This window comes from Triplophysa dalaica, chromosome 2, assembly GCF_015846415.1.
Source record: "Triplophysa dalaica isolate WHDGS20190420 chromosome 2, ASM1584641v1, whole genome shotgun sequence".
Taxonomy (NCBI): Eukaryota; Metazoa; Chordata; class Actinopteri; order Cypriniformes; family Nemacheilidae; genus Triplophysa; species Triplophysa dalaica.
The window spans coordinates 355,001-371,400 of record NC_079543.1 but is presented as its reverse complement, the minus strand read 5'-3'; the positions used below and the strand labels follow the sequence as shown (position 1 = coordinate 371,400).

Genomic DNA, 16,400 nt, shown 5'->3' with positions numbered 1-16,400 from the left:
AATGCAAAGAATGGCAATCACTGATTTTTGAAATCCAACACAAATCCAAATCAGAAATAGTGTCAAACTATTTCGTCCCTTGTTGCACGTCCTGTTTGCTCGTTCTGGCAGAATGCAGGAGGTTGGTTAGGGTCTCCAAGGGTCTCAGGTGCATCATTGTCAGCACAGAGAGGGACATTACGCTTAGTAGCGATGTTGTGCAGGACATTACAGGCAAGGGTTATGTTGCATGCTTGCTTTCTGTGGTTCCACTCTCAGAACTCCATTTAAACGCTCAATTGTTTGTGTTGTAGGTCTCATATGAGCTGACTGCTGGAAGAGGATGGGGTGGGGTTTTTCTTGTTTTAATTTTTTAAATGTGTGTGTTTTCATTTCAAATAAAAATAAACTTATATTGACCCTACACTGGCTATTCTACTTGTTGCTCTTTACATATCTATAGTTCTACATTGTGATTCCCTATCCTGTTTGAGCACTGGTTATCCAGCACTGGTTATCCACATTTGGTGATCCTGAAAAGTTCCTATCCGGATCAGATTGATCCAATCCGATGTTGCTTTAAAAAACTGGCTCCAAAAGTAAGCTGGATAACATGATCACGGATCGCAAAAAAAGGATTACTAAATCCGGATCAATTTTATCGGATTAAACCTTTTGAAAAACCCGGCCCAGAACATTCTGCACTCTACACTCTCTAAATGTTCTTTTCACTGAGAACAAAATGATTATTAAAGGTTTCCTCAAACAGTCAAGGTTCAAGGAAACATGGAATCAATTTAATGTCTTTACAAAGACCTCCTCTCCACCCCTTCAGAAGAACACATTCTCAAATAGAGTCCAGCAGTGTTCATTCATCTAATCACACTTATAACACAAACTCGAGATGAATGACGAATGTGCTTAAAGAAGAAGAAGATGAAGAAGAAGAAGAGATGAATGACGTAATTGATTCCTCCTCGAGCGCTAGATGTCGCTGTGACTGTGCTTCGCGTGACCGGAAGTGTCAGTCAGTCCTCGATGTTTAAAGGCTCCGGACCGGTGCGTCTCATTTCTGTCTTTAATGATTTGTTTTCTGTATTTTATTAGTTTTTAAAGTGCTTTCACGAGCTAGATGTTTTTCTCTCGTTAGTGTTTAATGAGCGAAGAGTTTTGCTCGCGGTGTCATCACCTTCTCCTGAGGAGAATAATATCTGTGATAAATCTGAATAAATCCAGTGAGTGAATATAAATGAAAGTGTTCGTGTGGCATGAGACTGAAGTGTTTTCTGTGAAAGTGTTATTTGAAGTTCAGTCTCTGGTGCATCACGTGAATGTAACGTGCGGTGGGGAAACACGGTCAAGTCCACACGTGTGACGTTAAAGGTTCACAGGAAACGAGCGGGTCTACACTCATATCCCTGTGCACATGAATCATGCTGTTATTATAGTAAAACTGTAGTAAACGTGTTTTTTTGGTGGATTGATTATCATTTGTATTGCCTCAGTTTTAATAGAAATACCGCGGTCAAACTGTGGGTGTACTAGATGAACCGTGATACTGTAGTGTGTTTGTAATGGCGGCTTCATTATGAATTTATACTGTAGTGTTTCGCACGATTTATCGTATTTTAATCGTGATAACGATTTATGCTTCCCACAATTAACCGAGCATAATCGTTGTGATATAGCTCACGGTCAGGTCAGAAAATCAGCGCAAAGTTTGTATCTTTTCGACGGATACTTTACAGGATCTTTTTTCTTACATCTTTAACACTTAGTTTGCAAAACCAACAGACAAACATGAGGGGTGACCAATAGTATTGATTTAAATGAGTTCATTCAGAAGGTCAGAACATGTTTATTTGATGATTGATTGTGTGCTTTAAAATACCCTGTTGAAGAAGTTCAATAGCAGCAGATTAAAACATATTCACTGGCTGTAAAGTATAGAGACCTAATAAACATGCTGATGTGAAATTAAAAAACGAAGTTTTGATCTGGCAAAACAATCCTGTTTATTAATCGAGATTGAAGTTTTGAGCAAAATAATGGTGATGATCATTTGACCGATGATCGTGCAGCCGTAGTGACCTCACATCTACTATAATCTCACCACAGACGCTGTGGTTTTACTACAAATGTTACAGTTAAACATTGGTTACCGTAGTAACATGTCTTTGTATTAAGTATCATTGTTAGTTTATATCTTTGTCACAAAAACACGTGTCATGTGTTGCGTTTTTACAGCTGTGTTGTGCGGTCTATAACGATGAAGATGATGTTGTAGTCTATAGACTCATGAGCGCGCTCTGTTGACTGACAGGGAAACACACGCTCACACAGGTATTCTCTTTTATTCAGTTAAACATGTAAGTATGTCACTCATCACACGTCTCTCTGTTTGAAACAATACTGTCTTTAGATGACCTGAAATAAATCCTTTGTGTCTTCTACAGCGGGATCATGGTGAGGACGTATAAAAGAAAGACCAACAGGGCGAGCACCACTCCAGACATGATGCTGAAGGCCGTCAGACAGGTGCTGGTGTTCAAGAAGACCATCCGAGCCGCAGCCGAGGAGTTCGGCATCAATTATCGCACCCTCGCTCGATACTGTACCAAAATTCCCCGAGATGAGGTTGAGGGAGACGCCGAACACCCAAGCTGCACGGTGGGCTTCATCGGCGCCAGACAAGTGTTTAACCCCGAAACAGAGACGGAACTGATCTCCTGCATCTCAAGAGCATCTGACATTTATCACTCGCTGCCACCCAAAGCCATCAGAAAACTATCCTATCAGCTGGCCAAGAGACACCAGCTGCACATGCCGACCTCATGGAGGGACAACAAACAGGCCAGCGCTGACTGGTTCACTGCTTTTCTGAAGAGACATCCCACGCTGCGGGTCAGATCGGCAGAACCGTCAAGTCGCTGCGCTACAGGCCACGCTGAGATGTTTTACAGCAAACTAAAGGAGCTCACGGAGCGACACCGCTTCAAACCCGAGGACGTCTGGAACATGGATGAAATGGGCATCAGCACGTCTCAAAGAGCCGATCGTGTGGCCATCAGAAGAGGACAGACGCAGCTCGTGTGTGCGTCTGACAGAGGACCTCTGGTGAGCGTGGCCTGTGCCGTCTCCGCCGCCGGAAACACCCTTCCACCTTATTTCGTCTTCCCGAGGGTGCAGTTCAGGGAGCACTTTCTGACCGGCGCGCCCGTCGGGAGCTCGGGCGGAGCAAATCTTAACGGTTGGATGAGAGAAGAGCAGTTCCTGGAGTTCCTGCGACATTTCACGCGTCACACGGGATGCTCGCCGGAGCGACCCCGTCTCCTAGTCCTCGACACTCACGTATCACATCTGTCCATCGAAGGACTCTGTTATGCCAAATCAAACGGCGTGGTGATGCTCTCCTTCCCTTCACACTGTCCTCAGACCGTCCAGCCGCTGGAGCGCTCGGTCTACGAGCCCTTTAAGAAGTGTGTGAACTCAGCCATTGACAGCTGGATGCTGGGAGGCCCCGGGAGGAGTCTCACCATTCATCATATTCCTGGAATCGTCTCCAGCGTGCTCCCGCTGGCCGTCGCTCCGGACGACATCACCGACGGCTTTAAAGCGTGTGGAGTTTTCCCTCTCGACACAAACACAGGATTACTGACCGAGCGCTCTCAACCTTCTGCGTCCAACCGTTCAGATGACACCAGTGAATGTGAACGTCAGCCCACAGCAGACAAACTTCACTTTTACCAAAGACTGAAAAACTCTGAGCAGGACGGCGCTTATCTCCACCGGCTCTCCTGACACGCAACACAATCTCAGTATTTTTCTGTTGAATTCATTTGCTGTTTAATCAATTATTGCTAAGTGACATTAAATATGACACATTTCAAACCTACATGTTATGGACAATGACTTTTTGATCTCAGAAGTATTTCGTTTTTCAAATCCTCAAAACGGTATAAACGAAGAGCAGGTAAGCCTGTGACAACATGCCCCGATATGTTGAGAAAATGTGCTCTCGTGCTCCAGATGATGTGTAATAATGTAGTTCAGTGATGATATTTCTCTCAGGATCTTTCTTTGGTCCTAAATCTAATATAGCATTTGACTGTTTTTATGTGTTGGTACTGGAATCTCTGGCTTTTGAACTGAAGCTTTAAACCAGCAGCAGCCAATCAGATTCCTCCTGAGTTTTTTGTTCACTGAGGTGAGAGGATTCACAGACCGGCTGAAAGAGGAATACTTCACAAAGAGAATCAAAGATAATAGTCAAGCTGATGAAATGATCAAACACATCAAGAGATCTCGTAGTCTCTACATCATGTGTCACATCCCCGTCTTCTGTTGGAGCACAGCTTCAGTACTTCATGATCTTCTCATCCAGAACCATGAAGAAAACATTGACACGACGCTCACTGAGATGTACATTCACTATCTGCTGATTCAGAAGTATGATGAAATAGACGTACAAGACCGTAGAAAGCTCTTACAATCCAATAAAACCACTGTTGTGAAGTTGAGCAGCCGAAGAAAGAGAACATCATCTTCTGTGAGGAAGATCTTGAAGATTGTGATATTGATGTGAGTGAAGATTCAGAGTACACAAGAATGATGGCTGAGATCTTGAAAGCGGGCGTAACACACGGGTTTCTGTCAATCTCATATTAATCTTGAGCACCTATAGAGTATTATTGCATACGTCGTATCTATAGAAAAAATAGAGAATTGCACTACAGCTCTTTTCTTCAAAGAGACGTGAGCCAATCGTGTCAAAGTGTGTGAAGGGAACAGAGGAGTTACAGGTGTGAGAGATCTTCAGCCGTATCCTGATCATCCAGTCACGAATGCTGTCTTCAGGTCTTGTGTGGAGAGAGTCTGTTACTGGGAGGATTTCATGTGTGTGTCCTGTACTAACATCAGCAGGAGATGAGCGCGTCGTGACTGTGAGTTTGGAGTCAATGTTAAATCATGACTGTACTGCAAGAAACACATCTTTGTGAAGTAAGCAGATATTGTCCTTCATCTGAATGTAACGGAGCAGGAGTGTATGTGGAGCGTCCGGCCGGCGGTGCGGTCTGTCCGTCTACAGCGTCTCTGACAGACACGTTCAATATTCACTCAAGCGCTCTACTTACCGTGAGTACTAGTTCCTGAGTTTCTCTGTGTGATATGACACACAACACCGTGTTAAATACACACTGTTCAGTGTCTGTATGAGTGCAGTCATTAACTCCGGACTGTATATGGCTAGATAACCAGTGTATTTTATAAACATGTTGATGCGGCGAATAGAAAATCCCAACTATAGCAAACCCTTATCAGCATTATGACGATTTTAAACGTACACACTTTTCATAAACCCATCAGTATCTCAACCAGTAGTTTTTATAGACGTATGGCAGAAATAACAAAAATAAAGTGGTTTGTAAAACCTGTAGCTAATAAATAACATATCATTTAACATTTGACCTAAGCTTTTGTTTTGAGTAAAAATATCTCAATCAACTTATACAAGTAATGGTGTTATTGATGATTCTTGTAAATGATAGATAAGTCGTCATCATCATTCAGGTATGGGGACACACCCTGTTCAGCGTCATCTCTTCAACAAATGCATTTTATTTTGTGGAAGATTTGACATTATTGTGTTGTGGAGAATGAAACCTCTATGTCAACAACAGATTGAAAGAAATGAATGATTTCTGTGCTCACACATCCTCGTCCTGAACAGAAACGTAAGCAGATGATATGGATGCTTCAGTGCAGTGATGTGTACTGTATGTGCTGTTCTAAAGCTCTGAATGTTGGTTCAAATGATCTGTTAAAACAAATGAATTGCACGCAACATTAATGGTTTCAAAATATACTTTACGTTCCGATAATTTCAAATGTAATCTGAAATGAATGTAAAATCAACAGATTGCGTTAACAGCATCATTTTATAAATGAAAGATAACATTCTGACTGTCACATAGTTCGGCTTTACCCTTTGGATTTGTTTGCTCTGGTTGGACTGGTTCTCTGTGTTGAGGTATATGCCTGTGTTTGGATTACCTCTCAAATAAAGCCGCATTTGGATCCTCTAGCTTTGTGTCTTGGAGCAGTTTGGTGACACTGATATTATTGCTGGATCTGATGTCTCTATTCAATTGATAATATTTTCTTCATTTTAACATTGAAGTATAACTGAGAGCTATCGGGTCTAACCAACACAACCTCAGTGCAAAATGTACCTGTTTCACCATGTGGCTAATTTTGGTTATTTTGTACGATCTCATTCACACATTTTAGTACGATTTGCTTTCGCTAAGCATTCATTTAAGATTTCATTTTACCCTGTTAATAATGTGCTTAGGAAAATACTTGACCAAATGGTCTTTCTGGGGAAATGTTGTGACAGAGATTCACTGACGCAGCCCTTTGCCTGTGACTGTATCCATTACACCAGATGGGTTCGCTGTGGTGTTGTGCTGTACCGTGTCCCACAGCCAAGCTGTCTATCTATCTAGGATGCATCAAAGCAAACGTCACATGAATAAGGGCGTGATTATAAAATGTCACGCAAGACATGGGATGACAGAAAAGCAGATGCTGCGTTAATTGCGTTAAATATTTGAACACCGTCGGAGCTGATAGCCTAGTGGGCAGTGCTCCACATGTGGCGCGGTTGTGCATCGGGCGACTCGATTTCGAATCCTGTCTCGTGGTCTTCACCAAACCCACCCCCTTCACTTCCTGTCCTCTCTACCACTATGATGTACACTTAAAGGCAAGACACCAAAAACAAATCTTTAAAAGAAATGTTTGCTTTGACAGCCCTCTTTAAAATCCATCACTGCGGCAGCATTGTGACTACAGCTCATGTATAATGTTTTACATGCTGAATGTTGATTGGTTATTAACTCCTGTTGCCTATGTTACTATGGTTATAGTCCAGGTGATGGGGTGGGTCTTAAAGAAAAGGATACCAGTTGAAGGAAGCTGTGTGTGTCAGCTCTCAGTTATTATGAGTGATTACACAAGAACAATATACAACAACCTTTCCCAGTCCACACACAACTGACAACATTTACACTTACATTTACATTTAGTCATTTGGCAGACTCTTTTATCCAAAGCGACTTACAGTGCACTTATTACAGGGACAATCCCCCTGGAGCAACATGGAGTAAAGTGTCTTGCTCAAGGACACACTGGTGGTGGATGCTGGGATCGAACCAGCAACCTTTTGATTTACCAGTTCAGTGGTTTAACCCACTAGACCACCATCTCCAAACATCTCACAATATTTTTCGGCCATGATTATGTGATATTGTAACAGCATGTAATGTGTGTAGTGTAACGGATCACAGTATGAATGTGTTTTTATCAAATGGAAGCAACATAATGTCATTTCAGTGGAATTGGACCGGCTTCACAGTCACACAGACATTGTGAGTTGGCAGTTGGCTTGAGAACGTTGAGAATCTCAGCTTTCCTGTTTTACAATCCGCCAGCAAACTCAATGTGAAAGTTGAAAAGCGCTTCTGCAAAACATGCTCTCTATGCTGAAAGTGTTTCTGATCAACAGTCACATGAATAACTTCTTGTTGTGAATCTGTGGCGCAGTGTAAAACTATTTTAATGTGCTGTTTGTTTCCTGTCATGAATGCTGTGAATCCAGTTTCACTTGTTTTCTGTTCTAATGAAAAACACCCACATTCACAAACCATTGACAGACATCAGAGATCTGCAACACAATTCATCATCATTACTGAAGGTAAGACACACTCAATCGCGCCATTCTGTTCATCAATAATAATTAATGGAAATGTGAAAGTGTGTGTGATATTAACTGCGAGTACTAAATGTAAACTTTAGTTGCCAGCGGTTTAGACATGAATGTCTGTGTGTTGAGTTATTTTGAGGGGAATAATTTACAACCATGTATTTTATTTATATATAACGTCTTTGTTTGAATTATTTATCTATCATAAATATTATTTCCTTTGAATAATTTATAATGAACGTAGAGCTGATTTGCAACAATGAAAATTGTGAAATGAATTGAAGTTTCACTTTTGTGTCTTTTGTAGACGGTGGTGTTAAAACTTTCTGGTGAACCACAATCTTTCATTGTCTACACTTGAAATGTATGAAAGATTGCTGTATATAAGACCATCATGTACTGTAACAGATAGCAGATGTGTTCTTCAGTGATTCTGGGTTTGACTTCAGTGTCTGTACAAACTCATTTTTATGTCAAGCCCATGTTATTGCTCATCCAACTGCTTGTCATAATTCATGCTCTTTGCATATCTTGTGTGCGCGCGTGTGCACGTGTGCGCGCGAGTTATATCCAGATCTGATGTCAGCATCATCATCATCACCACGGGCCTCATTTAGAAAGTGTAGAGTAGAAACCGTCCTAAATTAGATTTTATGATCATTTCTGGAAGTGCGTACGTGTGATTCATAGAAGGAACGTGAGCACAGAAAACATCGGCTCAGACCCTGATGTGATGCTAAAAACTTTTCCACAGCAAAGACCGTTTTTATAAATATAAACGTTGCAATGGATGCTTTACGATCAAACCTGTACGTACACACATTTAATAGATGAGGCCCAAGAGCTCCAGAAACCCTCTGAAACCGTTTCTCTTCTTCTCGTCCCACAGGAGTGAATCTGTGTTGAATGATGTCGTGTATTGAAGAAATCCTCATGAACTCACTGAACGATCTGGTCAAAGATGAATGGAGTTGCTTCCTGTGGCATCTGAAGAAACACAACTTTTCAGCTTCTAAACTGGAGAAAGCAAATGTCCAAGATACAGTAGATATGATGATAGATCGCTTACAAAAAGACGAAGCCGTGGAGGTCACACTGACCATCCTGAGGAAGATGCACAAGAACCATCAGGCTGAGCTGCTGCAGGAAAAAGTTAGTTAAGAGTTTCATTTCATGTTCAAGTTCAAATAATGAAGAATTCAGGTGTTATGATGTGACTAACTCGCTATGCTTTTCTTTTTTTAAGGTGAAGTCGTCCACTTAACTTTGAAAATATTCATTGGAAATGAAGGGATAGGCATGTCAATAAATATCCATTCTCTGATGTTGCTCATTGTCTTACTTTGTTGTGTTCACTGATTTGCCAAAGTAAAAACCTTTCAACACATGAATCATGTTTTGTGTCTGGGCATCAGTCTGTGGTCAAAAATCCCCCCCCATCACTCAAGTGCATCAGCAACCATCTGTCAGACATAAGTTATTTGTGTTTGTTGGATCAAAATCCCAGAATTCAGTTTCATTTCTGTTGATGAAATGTCCAGATCTTCCGTATAAATTTCTCCTGCAGGGGGCGCCAATGTATGTCCTCATAAAGATAGCTGTACAAACATGTGAGTGTGTGTGTTTGCACCTGGATGGGTTAAATGCAGAGCACATTCTGCTGGAACACCGTACTTGGCCTCACAACACTTTCACTTTCTAAATGATCAAACTCACATATGAAGGCTGTTGTTCCTGATAGTGTCCACTTGTTGAAATCAAAGAATATAAACGTCTAAAGCTGCTGTGAGTGTGAGCTCTTTGAACCCCGTCCTCTCCATGTGAACAAATGGGACAGGAGCCAAACTATAAAATCCAATTACACTTCAAATCCTTTTTCCTTGAAGATGTTTTCTGTTATATTAGTAGCCAATCATATATTTTTTACATCTTTTTATGCAATTTGGCAGACGCTTTTATCCAAAGAGACTTGCATTGCTTTATCCTATACATTTTACAGAGGTTTTGTAATCCCCTGGGATCAAACCCACAACCTTACGTTGTTGACACAATACTCTTACCACTGAGCTACAGGAAAGAAATCAAAGACAGAACTTTACTGTCGACAGAAGCCATGTATCAATGTCAGTCCAGAGACCCCTGTGTAGAGAGATGTAAGAAGGCAAACGTAACAATCCCAACAGTTTACACTGAAAATGTGAAAGGGTAAGATTCAGAGACACAATCTACAAAATGTGTTGCGGTTTTAAATGAAAACTTGAAAATGAAACGATTGGTTCTTATAATTGCCTTTGTTTTACATCACAAAGAGAGTTGAAGTCAAAAGTGGGAAATAAAATAAAAGTAATAATTCTTCCCAATCTTACACAGTCTAGATGTACATCACAGATGCTGGTGCTTTAATTATGATCAGATTAGATGATGTATTTGTACTCCACTGTACTGTAACACAATAGGCTTCAAAGTTCCTAACGTTCCCTTGCTTATATAACTTCATAGTTACAGGTAAACTGCAGACGTATTTTGCCTATTTTGAGTTAAAGGAACAGCTCACTCAAATATCTAAATTCTACTCACCCTCAGGTTGTTTCAAACCTGTAAACATTTATTTGTTCTGTTTACAAACACAAAGAAAGATATTTGTAAGCATGTTAGCAATTAGTTCTGTCACTATTGTAGGTAAAAGAAGTATTGTATGTTTCTTTGTTCTCTGAACACAAAGTGAGATATTGAACTTAGGAACACAAACAGTTCTGGGGCACCTTTGAATAACCTTTAATTGTTCCTACTATGGCAGACAAAGATGTCACAGAATGGAAAATCTCTTTCTCTGTGTTCACCAGAACAAAGTCATTTATACAGGTATGACATGAGGCTGAGTGAATGATGACATCATTTCTATTTTTGGGTCCACTTTAAGAGAAGAGAAAATGTCATTGTTAAGAATGTTAATACAAAGAAGACTTTGATTAAAAAAAAAATGTAATATAGCTGCCATAAATGGGGAAACAACCTCATGACCTGGAACCCCTAGATTTGGGCAATGCCCCCAATGTCTGGCTCCGCCCCGTGCTCAATGCTTCTCCTACGTCCTCATGTGAGCCGATTGACAAAAAGACATCTGTAACAGCCTTCATACAATGGACTTATTATGTGCACACATTTCAAGTGTTTACACGACTAATTGTTAATGTATTTAAACCTAAACACAAGCCTTATTTCAAACACTAAACATACATCAGTGTCATTAGCAGTAAAATATCTGTATATATAATAACATGTAGAAACACAATGACAATAGTTAAGAGCAGCCTATAGTGTGAGCACAGATTTATTGACAGTACACTGAACAGACAGCGATGATACAGACTCTTATGAAACATGATCAGACAAAACTGTCTGTGCGGCATTGAATAACTGTTTTAGTGTCTCTAGAGATAAATGAATAAAATTACTAATGACATATCACTTTGGGAATAAATGTGTTCAGAGTTAAAACGGCTGATCTGATGAGATGAACCGGAATCAATGCTTTCATATCTCTGAACATTAATGCACAAAAACACTCATGAAATGAATATTTGAATCAACTTAGTTAAAAAATTCAGAACATTTTCTTTGGATTATGGAATCTTACAGTTCAAAAATGGCTGCTGTCCTTCTGAAACCTTGAATCTCCACATACATCATGAGTTTATGTTTGAGACTGGGTTTGATAAATATCTAACCAGTCAAAAGTACCATTTAAAGTGCTTGACAACACAGTATTTCTTCATTTAATCACGGACATCCCAGGTTTCATCAGGAGAGAAAGAAAATGTTCTCTTATTAAAAGACTGAATGAAGGCGTTCTAAAGAACCTTACAGATCAATAGATGATTCTCTCAGTTACACATTATCCAATGACATTTTTCTAATGATTATCATTAAATACACACAAGAGGGAGACACACACACACAGGTATAGTGATGTCATCAATGCAGGAGCTGCACTGTAACAGCCAATAGGATGAGCTGCAGACAGACAGGTGCATAAACTCTGGAAACAGCACCTGTAGAGACAGAACCACAGGTACAGAGATGATCATCACACTTCAGATCATACAGAAGTTCACTCATCACTAATAACATGTGTGTACCTTTAGTTGTGGAGGCAGCTATGGTGTTTCCTCCAGCTGCTGTGACGGTGCTGATCGGTCCTGATGGGGCTTTAGTTGTGCTGATGGTTACTGTGGCGATCCTGCCACCTGTGAGATCGATTTTGAGCGTGTCCAGATCCGTCTGCAGCTGCAGTTTGATCCACTCCTGAATCTGTGAAGCGCTTTCATACGTCTTCAGGTCTCCTACATTCACCCCCAACAAACTCTTGACATCCATCACATTCAGCACCTACACACACACAGATTCATAGTTGTTATTCATAGAGTGCCACAGGGATCGGTTTTAGGCCCCATTCTGTTGTCTCCGACACACAGTCAACAGAACTTGCTGACATCTATTTCAACATTTTTCGTTATTTTGTCTCTATTGTCTGTGCTGATATGTATTTCCTGTGAAGCTGCTTCGCAGCAATGCAAGATTGTGATGAGGACAATAGAAATGAATTTGAACAGAATGTTTGTGTGGTGTTATCAGACTCACATTGATGACGCTCTGCTCCAGACTCACGAAGGTGATCAGATCCATGTTGATGTTTGAATTCACAAGTTTACGCACAAACGTATTATCAGCACCCCCTGAACACACACAGACAGACGCTTGATGTCAGACTGAGTTTGAGTGTGTGTGTGTTTGTTTGTCTCTGCAATGTGTGTGTGTAGTTACCGAGGTAAGACTGCATCAGTTGGTATGTTGAGGGACTGACGGAGTCTGGTCCTCGTGTGTTTGTCTTGCTGAACGCGCTCTGAGCGATGCCGAACACAATTCTCTTCTGCTCTGAAGTGCAGTTGGTCAGCGGGAGAGCAGTCGCCTTCCTAATACATACACAATTATTTGTGAGAAGGTGACTCAGGCGGTTGAGTGTTCTGTGTGTTGTGTTATTGTACTCACTCGATGCTGGCTGCTGTGATGTTGTTCAGCACACTTGTGTTGAGAGCACAAATGTTTGATCCCAGTGAGTTGAGTTCACTGCTGCCCAGTCTGTTTCCACTCACACTCAGATACTTACTGACAATCAGCCGAACCTAAACACACAAACACACACACACAATCAACACAATCAACATGCAACTTCACAAGTGCACAATTCACATCTGACTGGACGTCACAGCATCTCAGCGACACATTCATTACCATCTCAGGGTCCCACTCTCCATTGCCTGAGGCCATCAGAGATGACAGCGTGTCAATCTTTGTCACATTCCATCTGGTGACATCACTGGGCGTGGCCGCGCGGGAGGAGGAGCCTAAGACCTGCAGCCGCTCATCAGAGAGTCCGTCAGGATAGGCCTGTGACACGGAAGAACGCCTTTACTCTCGGCCGTAACACGCACACAGATGATAACATGTTTTCCTCATGTGTGTTTTTTACCTGGTTGAGTTTGTTGAGGATAATCCTCTGAAGCTCAGGATCGTAAACTTTATCTGTGATGGCTTCCAGATTCTCCTTCAGCGTTTCAACACTCAAACAGAGGTCAAACTGAGCCGCATCATAATCAAACGGAAACAATTCGCTGTAAACCACGATCTGTGTAATCCGTCCTACTGTACATTCTGTACAAAAGATCAAATAAAACGTTGATTAAGAATTTGTTTATAACCCTACCTGTCACCTAAACCCTCACCGCTGAAGTATAGTTCCCTTATTATGTGTATGCGAGAGACAGCTCATGCGCATTCCATTTCTTGCAGTAAATAGTTGAACCACCAGGTGGCATCCGTGTCCTGGGTCATGGATTCAAGTCATGCGTCAAAACCGGCGTGTGTTGGCCACATGCTTTTATATTTTTTCCATGAAGAATTAAAGTGATCGTACAGAGCAAACCTGTATAACTTTTTTTCTGCAGAACACTTAAGAAGATATTTGAAAGAATGTTGTTAACGGAACAGCGACGGCACGCCTTCACTTGCACTGGTTTTGTTTCAGTGAATGGGTGTCGCAGCAGTTGGGTTTCTTCTTTAGTGTTCTACAGAAGAAAGAAACTCACACCGGTTTGACATGACACAAGGGTAAGAAACCGATGACAGAATGATCGTTTCGGGGGAACGATCACTTTAATGATGCGATTTTTTGTAATTAGTGACATTTTTGCAAACTTTAAATAAAAACTTGAATTGGAAAACATTTCAAACCCTGGTAACTCTGAGACTAATAAATATTTGATATTGAAGGTTTCATGTAGGTCATATTTGTGGTTAAATGTCATGGCGTGGGTTAACAGTGTAACGGTGATGATGAGGAAGAATGTTGATAGAATGTTAAATGTGATGATTTGTTTTGTGGTGATCCTGGAGTGATGTTGTGATGATGATGTCAGAAAGTTGAATGTGATCTCATGATGTTGTGGTGTAATGATGATGTGATTGTTCTGTTGTTATGTCATAGTCATGTTGTCATTTTCTCACCGGTGGCTCTTTTAACTTTTGAGCTTTTGCTTGACTCCTTTGTCATCTTCAAAAACTTAATCTCGAACACTATGTTTTTCTTCCTCAGGCCACGGATGAAAGCCTTCAGAAACCTCTGCTTGTCTTCCTGATACACACACACACAAATGAAAGTTTTTTTCCATTTCTGACACAATTCATGAAACAATTCACAATTTTCTCACAACTATAAACACATTCGCAGAACAATACACCCACTTGTTCAGATCCCACACACAAGCAACCTCATTCAGAAAACACAAACACACAACATAATGAAGTGAAGTGTCAAGATGTATCCATCAGTAAACATTCAGAAGCAAAACTGATGACACACATCAGAATCTCAGGATCAGATCAATATGAGCTCATCCTAGAATCATAAACAGGGCTTAACACTACTGACAGTAAACATACAGTATCATCACAGTCAGTGTTGGGTAAGTTACTCTGAAAAAGTAACTATTTACTTGTTACTAATAACATTCTATATCCTATATCAACCTTGATGAGTTCAGCGATTCAAGGATAGACATGAAACAACTCTTTTAATTAACATAATAACTACATAAAGTATTCTTATTAACTGACCAAAGTTTACAAATGTGAGAATTATACATTAAAGCACAGATTTTAAAGTTTGACTTTGTATTTTGATGTCTGTTACACTATTGCACACACACATATATTACACACAGTATTAAGTTTATTACACTATAGGTAACCGTAATTAAATTACAAAAAAAATCCCTTACTTTACATTTTCCAAGAGAAAAGTAATGAAATGATTTAGTAACTAGTGACACCCAACACTGATCACAGAACACACTTTATAAAGGAGACATGTCACGTTTCTATAGCACATTTTAAACTCTAAAATCTGTGATTGTCAAGTTTATTTGTGGCACATTTTTACTTGTTCTGTATTAACAAGAAATACTTACAAAAAATGCTCTAGTGTCCTGTATGGACATTGTGCCAAAGGTGCAGAGGATGAGATGTTTATTTATATATTTATGCACTGTGTTCTGTATTCTGTTGCATATCCAGTTTATTTTGGTGTTTATATTGTTTTTTTAACTTTTCTTGTCTTGTCTCCTTCATCTACTTTCATCTTACAGTAACAGACGTGTAATATCTTATGTTTTCCTAAAGCTGATTGTTGTATTTTGCTCTCTCTGCTCTCTTGTATGTTGTATAATGTACTAGACACTGATGTGTCACATGACTATATTCTTGAATCCCAATAAGAGATCAGAAACATTGTTGTGAAGTGATCTCATCATTGTCTAGTGTGAGGCTTTCTGAGGACTTGTGTGTTTAGCAATGGAGATGAACCGTAAGAATGAAACCCAAACAGATGAATCTCAAGTCTTTCAGTTGTACCTTGGGGATTTTGTTCCATACGTTAGAGCTGAAATACAGGGGCAGACTCCCCAGATTCTCCAAAGTCTTTATGTTCCAGCTCTCTGAAGATCTGACAACACAAACATCTCATATCATTCAAACACCTCTGTGTGTGTGTGTGTGTGTGTGTGTGTTTGGGTACTTTTCTATCTTCTGTGCATTAATCTGCACCTAAGAGTGATTAGAACATACTTACATTCACATTTGAAAGAAGAAAATAAAAACAGTTTTTTAACACAACAGACATTATGGAACAGCCCATGTAGACAGAGAAGTACACGTGTGTGTGCATGATCTGATAGTGTATATGTGTATAGTGATGTGTGTGCGCGTGTGTGTGTATAATGTTCTGTGTGTGTTTGTGTGCATGATCTGATAGTGTACATTTGTATATTGATGTGTGTGTGTGTGTGTGTGTGTATAATGTGTGTGTGTAATGTGATTTATGTGTGTGTGTGTTTGAATGATGTGATGTGTGTGTGTGTATAATGTGATGTGATGTGTGTGTGTGTGTGTGTGTGTGTGTGTATTGTTCTGTGTGTGTTTGTGTGCATGATCTGATAGTGTACATTTGTATATTGATGTGTGTGTGTGTGTGTGTATAATGTGATGTATGTGTGTGTGTGTTTGAATGATGTGATGTGTGTGTGTGTATAATGTGATG

The 16,400-nt window shown here is 40.3% G+C and overlaps 2 protein-coding genes across 13 annotated transcripts in view; one reads left to right on the top strand and one right to left on the bottom strand.

Annotated features, from left to right (window-relative positions):
- The first annotated feature begins 908 nt into the window (after window positions 1-908).
- Window positions 909-9,138, top strand: LOC130432889 (uncharacterized). 11 transcript variants are annotated; one of them, XM_056762555.1, is made up of 6 exons: window positions 909-1,038; window positions 2,227-2,322; window positions 2,436-4,922; window positions 5,021-5,115; window positions 8,637-8,899; window positions 8,994-9,138. In XM_056762555.1, exon 3 carries the CDS (start codon window positions 2,443-2,445, stop codon window positions 3,778-3,780), a length of 1,338 nt encoding a protein of 445 aa, XP_056618533.1. In that variant the 5' UTR covers window positions 909-1,038; window positions 2,227-2,322; window positions 2,436-2,442; the 3' UTR covers window positions 3,781-4,922; window positions 5,021-5,115; window positions 8,637-8,899; window positions 8,994-9,138. The 11 variants fall into 11 exon arrangements, with proteins under 11 accessions (XP_056618533.1, XP_056618516.1, XP_056618507.1 ...); XM_056762538.1 differs by adding an exon at window positions 7,643-7,738 and having other exon boundaries at window positions 2,436-5,115; XM_056762529.1 differs by having other exon boundaries at window positions 5,021-8,899.
- A 1,924-nt stretch (window positions 9,139-11,062) lies between these two features.
- The window catches only part of mslnb (mesothelin b), a 45,067-nt gene continuing 39,729 nt past the window's right edge, over window positions 11,063-16,400 (bottom strand). For both annotated transcript variants that reach the window (XM_056771086.1, XM_056771095.1), the window contains exons 65-73: window positions 15,716-15,806; window positions 14,312-14,438; window positions 13,278-13,459; window positions 13,040-13,195; window positions 12,797-12,930; window positions 12,572-12,720; window positions 12,389-12,483; window positions 11,887-12,136; window positions 11,063-11,799 (exon numbers count right to left, since the gene is read on the bottom strand). In XM_056771086.1, the coding sequence (XP_056627064.1) occupies window positions 11,723-11,799; window positions 11,887-12,136; window positions 12,389-12,483; window positions 12,572-12,720; window positions 12,797-12,930; window positions 13,040-13,195; window positions 13,278-13,459; window positions 14,312-14,438; window positions 15,716-15,806 (1,261 nt within the window). In that variant the 3' untranslated portion in view covers window positions 11,063-11,722. The remainder of the gene's footprint in view (window positions 11,800-11,886; window positions 12,137-12,388; window positions 12,484-12,571; window positions 12,721-12,796; window positions 12,931-13,039; window positions 13,196-13,277; window positions 13,460-14,311; window positions 14,439-15,715; window positions 15,807-16,400) is intronic.

Coding starts and splice junctions, on each gene's coding strand:
- LOC130432889 (XM_056762555.1), top strand. CDS start 2,443: ATGGTGAGGACGTATAAAAGAAAGACCAACAGGGCGAGCACCACTCCA.